At 65.1% G+C, this 13,430-nt stretch overlaps 5 protein-coding genes across 7 annotated transcripts; 4 read left to right on the top strand and 1 right to left on the bottom strand.

Annotated features, from left to right (window-relative positions):
- Positions 1-328: 328 nt before the first annotated feature.
- Positions 329-3,486, top strand: MTCH2 (mitochondrial carrier 2). The gene is made up of 13 exons (XM_014878919.2): positions 329-499; positions 587-671; positions 759-865; positions 1,003-1,029; positions 1,535-1,588; positions 1,673-1,730; positions 1,814-1,865; positions 1,952-2,011; positions 2,252-2,345; positions 2,454-2,501; positions 2,762-2,829; positions 3,079-3,154; positions 3,285-3,486. Exons 1-13 carry the CDS (start codon positions 413-415, stop codon positions 3,369-3,371), a joined length of 903 nt encoding a protein of 300 aa, XP_014734405.1. The 5' UTR covers positions 329-412; the 3' UTR covers positions 3,372-3,486.
- A 142-nt stretch (positions 3,487-3,628) lies between these two features.
- NUDT8 (nudix hydrolase 8) lies at positions 3,629-5,881 on the top strand. Of its 2 annotated transcripts, XM_014878647.2 has the most exons (4): positions 4,180-4,525; positions 4,596-4,728; positions 5,387-5,464; positions 5,539-5,881. In XM_014878647.2, the coding sequence occupies exons 1-4, from the start codon at positions 4,314-4,316 to the stop codon at positions 5,767-5,769; spliced, it is 654 nt and encodes a 217-aa protein (XP_014734133.2). In that variant the 5' UTR covers positions 4,180-4,313; the 3' UTR covers positions 5,770-5,881. The 2 variants fall into 2 exon arrangements, with proteins under 2 accessions (XP_088031600.1, XP_014734133.2); XM_088175474.1 differs by lacking the exon at positions 4,596-4,728 and having other exon boundaries at positions 3,629-4,525.
- Positions 5,882-6,200: 319 nt separating this feature from the next.
- On the bottom strand, positions 6,201-8,685 carry NDUFV1 (NADH:ubiquinone oxidoreductase core subunit V1). Its single transcript, XM_014878905.2, has 10 exons — positions 8,534-8,685; positions 8,367-8,449; positions 8,126-8,296; positions 7,870-8,053; positions 7,593-7,782; positions 7,074-7,286; positions 6,840-7,006; positions 6,683-6,764; positions 6,459-6,604; positions 6,201-6,380 (listed from the first exon to the last, which is right to left on the bottom strand). The coding sequence occupies exons 1-10, from the start codon at positions 8,585-8,587 to the stop codon at positions 6,297-6,299; spliced, it is 1,374 nt and encodes a 457-aa protein (XP_014734391.1). The 5' UTR covers positions 8,588-8,685; the 3' UTR covers positions 6,201-6,296.
- Positions 8,686-8,929: 244 nt separating this feature from the next.
- On the top strand, positions 8,930-11,537 carry CABP2 (calcium binding protein 2). Of its 2 annotated transcripts, none has more exons than XM_088175470.1 (7): positions 8,930-9,321; positions 9,777-9,938; positions 10,059-10,089; positions 10,169-10,303; positions 10,375-10,484; positions 10,563-10,710; positions 10,785-11,537. In XM_088175470.1, the coding sequence occupies exons 1-7, from the start codon at positions 9,061-9,063 to the stop codon at positions 10,808-10,810; spliced, it is 873 nt and encodes a 290-aa protein (XP_088031596.1). In that variant the 5' UTR covers positions 8,930-9,060; the 3' UTR covers positions 10,811-11,537. The 2 variants fall into 2 exon arrangements, with proteins under 2 accessions (XP_088031596.1, XP_088031597.1); XM_088175471.1 differs by lacking the exon at positions 8,930-9,321 and adding an exon at positions 9,610-9,666.
- Positions 11,538-12,031: 494 nt separating this feature from the next.
- Positions 12,032-13,219, top strand: CDK2AP2 (cyclin dependent kinase 2 associated protein 2). The gene is made up of 4 exons (XM_088175485.1): positions 12,032-12,422; positions 12,569-12,669; positions 12,762-12,894; positions 13,008-13,219. The coding sequence occupies exons 1-4, from the start codon at positions 12,332-12,334 to the stop codon at positions 13,073-13,075; spliced, it is 393 nt and encodes a 130-aa protein (XP_088031611.1). The 5' UTR covers positions 12,032-12,331; the 3' UTR covers positions 13,076-13,219.
- Positions 13,220-13,430: the final 211 nt, after the last annotated feature.

The raw sequence follows: 13,430 nt of genomic DNA, 5'->3' as shown, positions 1-13,430 counted from the left end.
TGGCACCCAACCCCGAGCCACCATGGTGTCAGCCTATGTCTGTGGTGTTACCTTGGGCCCTGCCACCAGGGTGTCACCTCAGCCCTCCCACCATGGTGTCACCTTGTGCTCTAGGGATGTGGTGTCGCTAACTCTGCCACTCCGGTGTCTCCTCAGCCCTGTGACCACGCTGTCCCCGCTGTACCCACGGTGTCCTCACAGGCCCGTGGATGCCCCCAGTCCCGCAGGCCTCGTTGCCGTGGTAACACCCCCGCGGCACCGCCGGCCGTTTCCATGGCAGCCGCTGCGCTCCCAGGGCGCCTCTCAGCGGCCGGAAATGCGTCATGACGGCGCCGGAACTACCGGGAGGCGGAAGCGGAAGCGGCGGCAGCCGTGGCCGTGTCCTTCTGTGCCGTGACGCCGGGGCGGCACCATGGCGGACGCGGCTTCGCAGGTGCTGCTGGGCTCGGGGCTCACCGTGCTCTCGCAGCCGCTTATGTACGTGAAGGTGCTGGTACAGGTAAGGGCGTGAATGGCGGGGTTGAGAGAGGATACCGGGCTCGGTATTGGCCGCGCGGGGGGTACAGCCTGCCCCTCTCCGCTGCAGGTGGGCTACGAGCCGCTGCCGCCCACCCTTGGGAGGAACATCTTCGGCCGCCAGGTATACCAGCTGCCCGGCCTCTTCTCTTACGGTGAGTCCGCCCCGGTGGGGCCGCCCCGGCGCCGTCCCGGCGCCGCCGTGGGGTCTCCCCGGGGCTGACGGTCCCCGCTGTCCCCAGCTAAGCACATCGTAAAGGTGGACGGGAGAGCGGGACTCTTCAAAGGCCTTGCCCCCCGCCTCTGTTCCAGCGCCATCGGCACCGTGGTGCACAGCAAAGTGCTGCAGGTACCGGCACGGGCGGGGCGCCGGGCCTGGGGCGCTGCGGGAACCGGGGTTTCTGCCGCCGGGACAGGGGGACACCGGGGCCCCCTGGCTCCCCGCGCAGTCCTGGCCCTGCGATGACCCTGCCCTTTGCTCCACAGAGGTACCAGGAGGCCGAGCAGGCTGAGGTGGGTGCAGAGGTTCTTCTCACGGGGAACCCTTCCCTTCCCTTCCCTTCCCTTCCCTTCCCTTCCCTTCCCTTCCCTTCCCTTCCCAATCCTACATCCCTGTCTGCTTTCTCTTTCTTTCCATTTCTCTGTTCTTCTATTCCTCCCTTCTCCTTCCTTTCTCTTCTTTCCCTCATTCCTTTCTCCTCTTTCTCCTTCTCTTCTTCTTTCCTTTCTCCTCTTCTCTCTTATTCCTTCTTTCCTTCATTTGTTTTTCTCTCCATTTTTTCTTCTCCAATCCTTCCATCCTTTTTTTCCCCTTTGTTTCTCTCCATCCTTTCCTCCTCCTCCCTTCTTTCCCTCCTTTCTCTCTTCCCTCCTTCCCTCTTCCCCAGCCCCAGCCTTTGGAGAGCCCCAGCCCTGCATCCAGAGCACTCTGGTGGGCCAGGAGCTTTCGCCCTCATCCTGGGGACAACGTCCCCTCTCTGGGCACCTGTTCCCACCTGACTCCTCCTTCCTCCTCCAGCCTGGAGCCAGCAAGAAGGAGCCGGTGTCCTCGCTGGAGCAGGTGCTCAAGGAGGTAAGGAGCAGAAGCAGGAGAAGGAGGAAGGCAGTGGGATGTCACATCCCTGTCCCCTCCTGGTGATGTTCCCTTTGTTCCCAGACCTCCCGGGAGATGGTCGCCCGCTCTGCTGCCACCCTCATCACCCACCCTTTTCATGGTAGGTGTCCCCCATCCCAGGGGACTAGGGGCACAGTGCCAGGTGCCTCCTGTCCCTCTCCTGTCACTCCCGTGTCCCCGCAGTGATCACCCTGCGCTGCATGGTGCAGTTCATTGGCCGTGAGACCAAGTACAGGTATGTTCTGGGGGCTCTGGGTGCTCCGGGAGGCTCTGGATCCTGGGATGCCCTGACATTATCCCTCCTCTTTCTCCCTATCCCAGTGGGACACTAAGCGCCTTTGCCACAATCTACCGGGAAGAGGGAATCCTGGGATTCTTTGCGTGAGTGCTGGGAAGGCGGCGGGGTACGGTGGGGGTGACATCGTTGGAAAGGTCCCAAAGCCTTCTTGGGAGTATCTTGAATCCCTCCAGCAGCGCTGGATCACTCACCTGTGAATCCCTGCTCCCAGGGATGGCTGTTCCCCCATCACCTGGCTGCTGTCCCAAACCAGCTGTTCCTAGCTCTCTGCACAGTCAGATTCCAACTCTCAGCCAACATTCCCACTGTTTCTTCCCTTGCAGCGGCCTCATCCCGCGGCTCCTTGGGGACATCCTCTCCCTGTGGCTGTGCAACATGCTGGCCTACCTCATCAACACATACGCGCTGGAGAACGGGGTAGGCTCTGCTCTGGGACCCGGGAGCTGACGGGGGGCAGCTTCAGGGGTATTCTGGGAGCCACGACCCCGTTTTGGGGGGATTCAGGTGCTGTTACTCCTCCCTCAGGTCTCCACCATGACTGAGATGAAGAGCTACTCCCAGGCGGTCACTGGGGTGAGTACAGCCACGGGCAGGAAGTGGATCCTTTCCCTAGGGAGTGTTGTGTTCCCAGAATCCTACAGCTGCCAGGGTGGGGATGGAGCCAGGCTGAGATCAGCCAGATCAGCCCGCAGGCCAAGGGATGCTGCATGGAGGACACGTGTGACCCTGTGGAGGTGGCAGGAGTGGGCTCCCTCCCTGGGGTGAAACTCCCAGGGGTTTTCCCCATGTGGAGGGAAGAGGGAACATGCCACCAATCCCTGCTTTTCCTGCAGTTCTTTGCCAGCATGCTGACCTACCCCTTCGTCCTGGTCTCCAACCTGATGGCCGTGAACAACTGCGGGTGAGTCCGTAATCCCACTGACACCTGCATCCCTCTGCCCCAGATCAGCTCCTGGAACCACTTTCCCGAAATTCCCAGGTGGAAAGGTGCTTCCAGTGCTCCTTGAGGTTGATCCTTCCTTGCTTGAAGTGGGAAAGGATCGTTTTGGGGTTCAACCCAGTGTGGAGCCGCAAAGGGAATGGGTGATTCTTGGGTGGGAATAATTCCCTGTGGGAATAATTCCTGGTGGGTCTTCCCTCCCTTCCCCAGGTTGGCCGGGGGTCTCCTTCCTTATGCACCCACCTACTCCTCCTGGCTGGATTGCTGGAGCCAGCTGCACAGGGAGGTAAGTGCTGAAGCTGGGATGCACTGGCATACACTGGGACACAGAGAGGAGCCGGGTGGGAGTTCCATGGGGTTTGGAGGGGCCACCCTGGACCCCGTGTGGCCCCTCCATGATAATTTTCCCTTTCCAGGGCAACATGAGCCGAGGGAACAGCCTGTTCTTCCGCAAGATTCCAGCAGGGAAGCGATATGTGTGGGAGGAGCGGAGGTTCCGCTGATTCCGGAGATGGGAGTGGGATTGTGGAGCCAATGCTGGGCTCTGGAAGCAAAGAATCATGGAGAGTGATGATTTCTATACAGTTTTTTAAAAATCATTTCCTGCTGAGAGCTGAAGGTGCAGGTGTGAGAGTCTCTGTCCATGGGGGATTCCTGGAAAGAGGGGCTGGCCGGTCACCAGCATTCCCTGATTTATCCAGGAGCCTTTTCCCAGCCTCGGACACTGTTGAGGCTCTTTCCATAGGGGAGATTCCCTGATAATCCCAGACACCTGGTGACACAGAGGGCCAGTGGCACGTGGGGGCTGTCAGAAGTGGGGGGAATGTAAACCTGGAAGGGCTTGTTGGACACCTGGAAGGGTCCTTGCAAGGCCTGTAGAGGGGGCAGATGTGAGCGTTGCACACCTGGCCAGAGGTGTGCACACCCAGGAGGGTGTGTAGCGCTGGGAGGTGGGGCCACACAGCTGGCCGGGGCTGTAACACACCAGCAAGAGGGACACACTCCTGGGGCGTTATTGCACACCTGCACATGTGGTGCGGGTTATGGCACGGCTGGAGCAGGACTTGCACAGCCAGCAGAGCAGGAAGGGTGTTGCAAAGCTGGAAGGTAGGTCGCACACTTGGCAGGAGTTGTTGCACACCTGGTAGAGGTTGTTGCACACCTGGCAGGCACATTGCAAAGGCGGGACGTGGGTTACACACCTGGCGGCGGCTGTCGCACACAGAGCCAAAAGGTTGCGGGCAGGGGCATGGCCAAACTGGCAGGTGGTTTCATACCCGGCAGGGGCCGTTCCACGCCGGACGAGACTCGCACACCGGAGCAGGGCTGCCGCACCCCAGGAGACAGAAGGGCCGCGGCGGGGGCGGGCTCGGTTCGGGGGGCGGTGCCGGTCCCTCCCCGCGTCCCTCCTCCCTCGCTGCTCCTCCCCGCCCCGTGCCGGCGCCATGGCGGGCCCGGGCGGTGCCGAGGTCGCCGGGGATGTGCTGAGCGGCAGCAGCGAGCGGCGGTGCCGGGCGCGGCTGGCGGCGGGGGGCGCGGGGGGCGCGGCGGTGGCGGCCGCGGTGCTGGTGCCGCTGTGCTCGGTGCGCGGCCGCCCCGCGCTGCTCTTCACGCTCCGCTCCCGCCGCCTCGCCGGCCCCCACAGCGGCGACGTCAGGTACCGGCTGGGGGAGCGGGCACCGGGACCGGGCCGGCCCTGACCCCCCACCCCCCGATCCCTCCCGCAGCTTCCCCGGTGGGCGCCGGGACCCAGCGGACGGGGACGCGGTGGCCACGGCTCTGCGGGAGACGCGGGAGGAGCTGGGGGTGGCGGTGGCAGCCACCAGCGTCTGGGGACAGCTTCGGACGCTGCCTGACCGGGTACCGGGGATCGGCGGGGCTCGGAGGCGCGGGGACGAGGGCGTTCGGGGACAAGAACGAAAGGGCAGGCGGCAGGGACACGGATGGGTTGAAGGTGACAGAGAACGTGGTAGGGACACAGGGATGGGTTCAGGGTGACAGGGAAGGCAGCATGGGTGACGGGTTCGAGGTGACGGGTTCAAAGGTTTTGGTGTGATAGGTTTGGGGTAACAGGAACAAGGAACAAAGGGTGACAGGAACAAGGCTGCAGGAACACAGAGGGGGTTCAGTGGACAAAGGAATAGGGACAAAAGTGACAGAGCAAGCGTTCTGGGTGACAGGGAAAAGGGTCACTGGTGACAGGTTCAGGGGAACAGGGACACAGGTGACAGGTGTTACAGATGATGGGGATTCTGGGTGATGGGGACAGGGCAGCAGGGACAAGGGTGATGGATTTGATGTGACAAGGACACAGCTGATGGGTTACAGGTGACAGGGACAGGTCAGGGAGACATGGGTGACAAGAGTTCTGAGCATTCAAGGTGACAGGACACAAGACAGTGGCACTGGTGGGGGGGGTGATATGCATGGTGAGTGCCTGCGCTGGGTGCAGGGGGGACAAGGCCCAGGCAGTTTGGGGAGGGGGTGTCACCCTGTCCCTTGCTGACACACCTTTCAGCATGGAATGACCGTGGCGCCCGTCGTGGCCAACCTGGGGCCACTGGAGGCCTTGACACTGAACCCCAACCCTGACGAGGTGAGTATCTCCTCCCCAGGCCTGCTCCCCTTCCCGTGGCAGCTGCTCCCAGTCACTGTGGTCTGTGCTGACAGGTGGAGGAGGTGTTCACCCTGCCCCTGGCTCACCTGCTCCGCGAGGAGAACCAAGGCTACACCCACTTCCGCACGGCCAGCGGCTACGGATACACCTTGCCCGTGTTCCTCAACGGCCCCCACAAGGTGTGGGGGCTCACGGCCATTGTCACCGAGCTGACCCTGGAGCTGCTGGTGCCAGGCCGCTACCGCAGGAAGACCCACGTGCCTCCCCGGAAAGCCCCGGGCTGAGTGGGGAGGGGGCAGGGGATGGTTGTGGGGTCCCCATGCATGGAGGAAACAGCTCCGAGCCCAGCAGCGCTGTCGCACACTGTGATTCAGTAAAAGCCATGTTTGGAACTGCCCCTGGCTCCATGTTGTGGAGTGGGGCCAGGACAGCTGTCCCTTGGCACTGGCACAGGAGGAGGAGTCCTGGTGCCACTGGAGTGGGGACAGGGAGTGTGGGGTCCCCAAGGACGGGGACTGTGTTTCTGAATACCCTACAGCCATTATCTCTGCCCCATCTCCAACCTCATGGAAATCCAGGACCTCCCCTCTGGGGTATCCAGGCCCCACCTGTGTGACCCCATGATCCCTGGGGATCTCCTGTTCAGGTACAGCAGGACCCAGAGGCCCGCTGCCCCGTGAGCCACTTCCCACCATTTTATGTCCACAGCAGAGCCTGGGAGCACAGCAGTATTTATTGAGAACCCTCTGAGTGCTGCTAGCACCCCAGAAACCCCTTCCAAGCCGGAGAAGGGAGGTATGGTGGTGAATCCTTATGCCGACGCCACTCGGGCTTTGGCCTCGTTGAAGCGCCGCATCCTCTCCTCCAGCTCGGGGCGGAAATGGCGGATGAGGCCCTGCATGGAGCAGGGGAGTTGGTTAATAACGGGGAGGGGGAAGGCTGCTGGCCCGTCCAAGCCTTCCGGGCCCCTCACCTGCACAGGCCAGGCTGCGCCATCGCCCAGGGCACAGATGGTGTGTCCCTCGATCTGCTTGCTGATCTCCCAGAGCGCGTCGATCTCAGCAGCCTGCGCGTCGCCCCGCACGAACCGTGCCATCACCTTGTTCATCCAGTCCACGCCTGCGGGAATTGGGGGAATAGGGATGGGTCCCTGCAGAGTTCCACCTCACAGTCCCTCACCCACAGCTCCCTGCTCACCTTCCCGGCACGGGGTGCACTGCCCACAGCTCTCATGCTTGTAGAACTCGATCAGGCGTGCGATGGCTTTGATGATGTCCGTCTGGGAAGAGAGGGAGGGTGAGGAAGGTGAAGGTCCCACCGTGGCTGGGGGAGTCATGGTGCGCCCATCCCTTACCGATTTATCCATGACAATGACGGCGGCCGTGCCCAGCCCGCTCTGCGCCTGCACCAGGGAATCGAAGTCCATCAACACCGTCTCACACACAGACTTGGGCAGCAGTGGCGTGGAGGAGCCGCCTGGGATGACGGCCAGCAGGTTGTCCCAGCCTCCGCGGACACCTCCTGCAAAGAGGACGGTCAGACAGGCAGCTCCAGCCCCGCTCTGGCCCAGCTCGGCCACGGCGCTCACCGGCGTGTTTCTCGATGAGCTCCTTCAGCGGCACCGACATCTCCTCCTCCACTGTACAGGGTGTGTTGACGTGCCCCGAGATGTTGAAGAGCTTGGTGCCGGAATTCCGCTCCCGGCCGAAGCTGGCGAACCAGGCGCCGCCGCGCCTGCAGATCGTGGGGGCCACCGACACCGTCTCCACGTTGGCCACCGTGGTGGGGCAGCCGAACACACCTGGGAAAACATTAGGAAAAAGTTCCTCCCTGTGAGGGTGGTGATGCCCTGGCACAAGTGACCTAAAGATGCTGTGGCTGCCCCATCCCTGGAAGTGTCCAAGGCCAGGTTCAGGCTTGGAGCAACCTGGGACCATGGTATGTGGCCCATGGAAGCAGGGTGGAATGAGATAGTCTTTTCAGACCCCTTCCACCCCACATCATTCTCTCAACGGACGTGGTCTTGTCCTTGCAGTGGGACGGTGTTCTGGGGACAACTGTTTTGGGGTGGCAGCTGGGAATTCAGGACAGAGCTGTGGGGCCGTACCCACGTCAGCAGGGAAGGGGGGCTTGAGGCGGGGCTTCCCCTGCTTGCCCTCGATGGACTCGATGAGTGCCGTCTCCTCCCCGCAGATGTAGGCACCGGCACCACGCACCACGAAGATGTCAAAGGCATATCCCGACCCGCAGGCATTGCCACCCAGCAGCCCAGCCTCATATGCCTCACGGATGGCCACCTGCAGCGGGACAGGTGGTGAGCCCAGGAGCACCCCGAGCCACGCCAGGGGGTGTGGGGTGGCTGTGGGGTGCTCCCCCCCTCCCACCTGCAGGTTGGAGGCCTCGTTGTAGAACTCCCCTCGAATGTAGATGTAGGCGGCGCGGGCACCCATGGCCCGCCCGGCCACTAGGCAGCCCTCCAGCAGCTTGTGCGGGTCGTGCCGCATGATCTCCCGGTCCTTGCAGGTGCCCGGCTCGCCCTCGTCTGCGTTCACCACCAGGTACTTGGGTCTGCGGGCAGCTCACGTTAGGGGGGCTCCACACAAAGCGAGGCCGCGGTACCGGAGCTGTGGCCGGTCTCACCTCCCATCCGGGGGTTTGTTCATGAAGCTCCACTTGAGCCCGGTGGGGAAGCCGGCGCCGCCGCGACCTCGCAGCCCCGAGGTCTTGATCTCGCCGAGGATCCAATCCACGCCCTTGAGCAGGATCTCCTTCGTCTTGTACCAGTCACCGCGGCGCAGCGCGCCCTGCAGCCTGCGGGTACCGGGCACGGTAGCACCGGGCACGGGGCACCAGCACTCCCCACGCTGCTCCCCCTACTCACCGCCAATCGTGCCGCCCGTAGAGGTTGGTGAAGATCCGGTCCTCATCCCGCAGCGACCCGAACTGCGTCTTCTTGGGCGCCGTCTGCGGGGACACACGGATTCAGCACCGGGAACACCGGGATCCATCCCGCATGGTCCTCGCACTCCCCGCCCCGTTCCCGCTCACCGAGAAGGAGGCGGCGGACAGGCGCCGCAACGCCAGCAGCTGCCTGCCGGCCATGGCGGGGGGCACCGGCACCGGGACCGACCACCGTCACCTTCAGCCGCCCCCGCGGTGACGTCACGGGGAGCGCCGGCGGCGCCCCAGTGACGTCACGAGAGAGGCCGGGCCAGGCTCGGTTTGGGGGCGGGGCCAGAGGAGGGGGCGCGTTCACAGGGCGGGCTCGTGGGCCCAGAGGGGGCGTGGCCTCGCTGGCGGCGCGCCGGCACGTGCCCCGCTGCCGGGCCCGGGTCGGGTTTCGGCGCTGAAACCGGAGCCCCCAGCCCGCCCCCCTTGGAGCCCCCCGGGGCGCCCTGCTCCCCCCCACCAGCGCCCCGGGGGGTCGCTGCGCTCCACCCGATCTCCTGGGCGACGCGGCGGGTACCGGGGACAGCGGTGGCCTCGTCCCTGCGAGGGACGAGCGTAGGTTCTGGGCGATCTGGTTTCCTCCCGCTTGGCCCCCGTCGTGGGGAGAAGGAGCAGGAGCGAGCGGAATGTTCTTCCTGTTCCGCGGGCCGCAGCGGCGCGGCGCTGGCAGCCCCGCGCCCCCCACCTGCCGGGGCACCCCGCGGCACCACGGCACTTGCCGAAAGGGTGCCCGCGGCTCCCGCCCGGCCTCTCGGATCAGGGGCCCCGGCACTGCCGGCACTGCGGGCGGTCGGGGGAGATTAAACCCCCGTAGTGGTGCGTCCCCCATGGAGTGTCAACGGGCTGCCGAGGAGCCGGGACCCCGGCCGCTCCTCGCTTTTGGGCAGGTAACCGGCGGGAGGGACACGGCCGGGACACGGTGCGTGCCGGGGATCCTGTGTGCCCTCGCAGGGAGGCTGCGGGACCGGGGAACAGCTGGGCGGCTGCCCACATCTGGAGCAGGGCGGCCGAGCGAGGAATAATCCGGAGGATTATGCATGCGGGCGCGGCACCCACCCCCCCGCGCCTGCCCTGCATATCCCCAGATATTCCATAAAAACCTCAAATCCCCGGTGGCAGCCCCACGGTCTGCGCCAGCCAGCCCCCCCCGGGGCCAGGCATGTCCTGCGGCACGGGGGCAGCCCCCAGCCATGGGCAACTGCACCAAGACCCCTGAGCGGCGGCTCCCCAAGGTACAGCAGGGCCGTGACACCCCGCGGGGCAGCAGGAGGAGGAGGAGGAGGAGGAGAAGGGGGGTTCCTGCTTGGCCTCCCCTCGCCGCTGACGCCTGCTCCACCCGCAGGATGGGAAGCCACGCTCGGGTGCTCCGGGCTCCGGCGCAGGGGACCCTGAGGACGTGCTGGACGTGGCACAGACCCCTCCGATGCCCGGATACTCGGTGCTGCAGGGTCTGGTGGGGCCAGCCTGCATCTTCCTGCGGCAGAGCATCGCCATCACCCAACGGGTACGCCACTGTCCCCTCCCCGTGTGCTGCCTGTGCTCCCAGGGGGCTTAGGGCAGAATCCCTGTGGGATCTCCGGGAGTAGGGCCCCTCCTTCGTCTCTTCCCGTTTTCTCTTCCCCAGGACCGGGAGCTGCGGCCCGAGGAGATTGAAGGTGAGGCACTGGGGAGAGGGTCTCGCTTGGGTGGGTGGTGGTGCCAGGGTGCTGGTGGTTATGCCGTGGTATCCCCCAGAGCTGAAGCAGGCATTCCGGGAGTTCGACAAGGACCACGATGGCTACATCAGCTACAAGGACCTGGGCGAATGCATGCGGACCATGGGCTACATGCCCACGGAGATGGAGCTCATCGAGCTGTCCCAGCAGATCAGTACGTGGCTGGGCAGTGGGTACCCATCAGTCCCTGCCCCATGCCCCGCTCACACCCCTCTCCTGCCGCAGCCGGGGGCAAGGTGGATTTTGATGATTTCGTGGAGCTGATGGGCCCCAAGATGCTGGCGGAGACAGCGGATATGATCGGGATCAAGGAGCTGCGTGACGCCTTCCGTGAGGTACAGGGACGGTGGTGACAGACGGGTAGGCTGCCAGCGTGCCAGGGGTGGCTGGTGGCAACGAGACCTTGTCCATAGTTTGACACCAATGGGGACGGGCAGATCAGCATGGCAGAGCTGCGGGAGGCCATGCGCAAGCTCCTGGGGCAGCAGCTCAACTATCGGGAGGTTGATGAGATCCTCAAGGACGTGGATCTCAACGGCGATGGCCTGGTGGACTTCGAAGGTAGGAGCAGGGAAGGGGCCAGGAGCGCTCCCAGGGACATCCAGGATGCCCCACGTGTGTTTTCCCCCCGGCAGAGTTTGTGCGGATGATGTCGCGCTGAGGGTGGTGTGTGCCAACGCGGGACCCAAGCCCCCCGTGCCTTACGAAGAGGAGGGGGCCACAGAGGGACCCCCAGCTCCAGGGGCTGGGACAGTGCTGGTGCACCAGAGCCCGTGCCTGGAGAGAGGCCGGGTGCTGGAGCTGCTCCGATGCTGAGCTCTGACCGTGGGGGGAGGCACTGGGGCCAAAGTTGGGACCCTTCTCAGCACAGGCTCGGCCAGGCTTGGACCACTCTTGCCCTCATCTCTGCACTCTCCCTGCATCATCCCCCTTCCCACCCGGACCTCACCCTGAAAGTCACACCATCGTAGTCATCTCTCCTTCAGCTATGCCCCATCCCTGCTGCTCATCCCTTCAGCCTCCATTCCCACTCTGTGCCACATTGAGCCCCTCAGGCTCCCCTCATACCATGTTTAATGTGGACTGCACAGCATAACCCGCCCTGCCACCATGGTTAGAGCTCAGACCTACTCCAGACTCGCCCAGGGTGAGGCATCACTCCCCTTTCGGGGCTGGCACAGACTCTCATGGATGTTCTGGCAGCCCCCAGCACAGTGGAGACTCCGGGCCGCCCAGCCAGGAAATTCACGAGGAGAGAAATAAAGCATTGCTGGGTGGAAGGGCCTCAGCCAGCTGCAGGCAGGGCTGCTGCAGGTACCCTCCCTGCCCTGGCTGCAGTTTTGGGGCCGATTTTGCCCTTTTGAAATGATAAAACTCTCTCTACAGACTTTTGTTTTGTGTTTTATGTTGTTTCCAAAGAGTTTCTTCGGGATCGTGCCGTTCCCCAAAACCCTTGACTCCCACTGTGCCTCACGGGAAGCCCGCAGGGAGCCGGGACTGCGGACCCCCCCTCACCTGTGCGGGCACAGGGCTCCGGGGAATGCACGGCCGGCGAGTGGGGTCGGTTCCCGGGGCGGGCGGCGGCGATGCCTCCCAAAGTCCGAGCCGGGATTCACTCCTGCAAGGAGTCGGGACGCCCTGACCGGCGCCGGCTCGGGGTTATGGGGTGACACGGGGTGCCTTTGCGGCGGGGGGAGCACGGCCGTGCCGATGGTGCCGCTCCCGGTTCCCCCCCGTGCCCCCCGAGGCGGTGGCGCCGGTCGGTCACGTGACCTGGAGCGGGCCCCGCCGGGCGAGGGGGCGTGGCCTACGCGACAATCACGTGGTCGGAGAGGCACTGAGGGGGCGGGGCCGACGCCGCGTGTCTCCACGGTGACCGGCCGGCGGGCGCGCGGCGGCGTGATGACGTCGCACTCGTGACGCGTCTGCGTCATCACCGCGAGCGCCGGCGGCGGCGGAGGGGGGAGAGACCCGGGTCAGGCCGGGGCCGCGCAGCGCTACCGGGAACCGGGGCCGCCGCGCTCCGCTCCGGTTCCCGGCTTCCTGCCGGGCCGAGCGGGGCCGAGCTGAGCTGAAGAGAGGCGGGCACCGGCGATACAACCGGCGGGGCGAGCGCGGGGGCCGCACACCGACCCCCGCCGCGGGGCTCCAGGGATCCGGGAGCGGCGGGCGGCCGTCGGGGATGTCCTACAAGCCCATCGCTCCCGCCCCCGCTACCCCCGGAGCCGCCAGCGCCAGCCCCGCCCCGCCGGGGCCCGGGGCACCGTCCGCCGGTGAGAGAACCCCGCGGTTACCGCGGGGGACGGGGGGCACTGGGAGCAGAGAGGGACTGGAGGGGGGTACCCCGGGAAGGGATGGCACCGAATGAGGGAAGTACTGAGGAAGGGAGAGTGCGGCCGTGACCCTCAGTTTCCCGCAGCCACGAGTGTCCCGTCGCCCTCCGGTTCCGTCCCTGGCGCCGCCGCCCCTTTCCGGCCGCTCTTCAATGACTTCGGGCCGCCGTCCATGGGCTACGTGCAGGTGAGGCGAGGGGCCGGGGCCGGTGGGGCCAGGCGCGGCGGCGGGGGCGGCCTCCAGCCCCTCCGTCCCTGCGTGTCCCCATGTCCACGCAGGCCATGAAGCCCCCCGGGGCGCAGGGCTCGCAGAGCACCTACACGGACCTGCTCTCGGTCATCGAGGAGATGGGGAAGGAGATCCGGCCCACCTATGCCGGCAGCAAGAGCGCCATGGAGCGGCTGAAGCGGGGTAGGGGCGGGGGAGGAACCGGGCGGCCGCGGGGCTGCGCTCCCGAGGCTTCCCCAGCCCCGCGGGGAGCGACTGGAGGGTGATTCGAGGTGTCCCTGTGCTTCTCCCCGCAGGGATCATCCACGCCCGGGCGCTGGTCAGGGAGTGCCTGGCAGAGACAGAGCGAAACGCCCGCACGTAACGGCAGCTGCCACCCGGGACCCCCCGGGACCTCCCGGTGGTGGCGGCGGGGACGGGGGGGCTGCCGTGCTGCCCGAGCCTCCCCTCCCCGCGCTCTCCGCTCTTTATAAATGCGTGTTTTTATAAATAAAGGACGATGTTGGGATTTGGCCTCGGTTTGTCCCCACGGGGGTTGGTCGCGATGGTGGTGGTGGGACGCGGAGTAGAGGTTGGGGAGTCGGAGGGTTTGGAGCCGCGCTGGGTGGGTGACCCGGAGCTGAGAGGTGCAGGAGTGGTCAAACCACTCGTTGCTCAGTTTAAAAAGTGGCTTTTAAAATAAAACACCGGGTTTTTCCGGGGGCGGCGGTGCCGGTACA

This window comes from Sturnus vulgaris, chromosome 18, assembly GCF_052056855.1.
Source record: "Sturnus vulgaris isolate bStuVul1 chromosome 18, bStuVul1.hap1, whole genome shotgun sequence".
NCBI classification, from domain to species: domain Eukaryota; kingdom Metazoa; phylum Chordata; class Aves; order Passeriformes; family Sturnidae; genus Sturnus; species Sturnus vulgaris.
This window is presented reverse-complemented; position numbering and strand designations above follow the sequence as displayed.

Coding starts and splice junctions, on each gene's coding strand:
- MTCH2 (XM_014878919.2), top strand. CDS start 413: ATGGCGGACGCGGCTTCGCAGGTGCTGCTGGGCTCGGGGCTCACCGTG. Junction 500..586: donor ACGTGAAGGTGCTGGTACAG/GTAAGGGCGTGA, acceptor TCTCCGCTGCAG/GTGGGCTACGAGCCGCTGCC. Junction 1,731..1,813: donor CATCACCCACCCTTTTCATG/GTAGGTGTCCCC, acceptor GTGTCCCCGCAG/TGATCACCCTGCGCTGCATG.
- NUDT8 (XM_088175474.1), top strand. CDS start 4,118: ATGGCCAAACTGGCAGGTGGTTTCATACCCGGCAGGGGCCGTTCCACG. Junction 4,526..5,386: donor CCCCACAGCGGCGACGTCAG/GTACCGGCTGGG, acceptor CACACCTTTCAG/CATGGAATGACCGTGGCGCC. Junction 5,465..5,538: donor TGAACCCCAACCCTGACGAG/GTGAGTATCTCC, acceptor CTGTGCTGACAG/GTGGAGGAGGTGTTCACCCT.
- NDUFV1 (XM_014878905.2), bottom strand. CDS start 8,587: ATGGCCGGCAGGCAGCTGCTGGCGTTGCGGCGCCTGTCCGCCGCCTCC. Junction 8,054..8,125: donor AACAAACCCCCGGATGGGAG/GTGAGACCGGCC, acceptor AGCTGCCCGCAG/ACCCAAGTACCTGGTGGTGA. Junction 6,765..6,839: donor TCATTGTCATGGATAAATCG/GTAAGGGATGGG, acceptor CTCTCTTCCCAG/ACGGACATCATCAAAGCCAT.
- CABP2 (XM_088175470.1), top strand. CDS start 9,061: ATGTTCTTCCTGTTCCGCGGGCCGCAGCGGCGCGGCGCTGGCAGCCCC. Junction 10,304..10,374: donor CGAGCTGTCCCAGCAGATCA/GTACGTGGCTGG, acceptor CTCCTGCCGCAG/CCGGGGGCAAGGTGGATTTT. Junction 10,485..10,562: donor TGCGTGACGCCTTCCGTGAG/GTACAGGGACGG, acceptor CCTTGTCCATAG/TTTGACACCAATGGGGACGG.
- CDK2AP2 (XM_088175485.1), top strand. CDS start 12,332: ATGTCCTACAAGCCCATCGCTCCCGCCCCCGCTACCCCCGGAGCCGCC. Junction 12,670..12,761: donor CGTCCATGGGCTACGTGCAG/GTGAGGCGAGGG, acceptor ATGTCCACGCAG/GCCATGAAGCCCCCCGGGGC. Junction 12,895..13,007: donor CATGGAGCGGCTGAAGCGGG/GTAGGGGCGGGG, acceptor TTCTCCCCGCAG/GGATCATCCACGCCCGGGCG.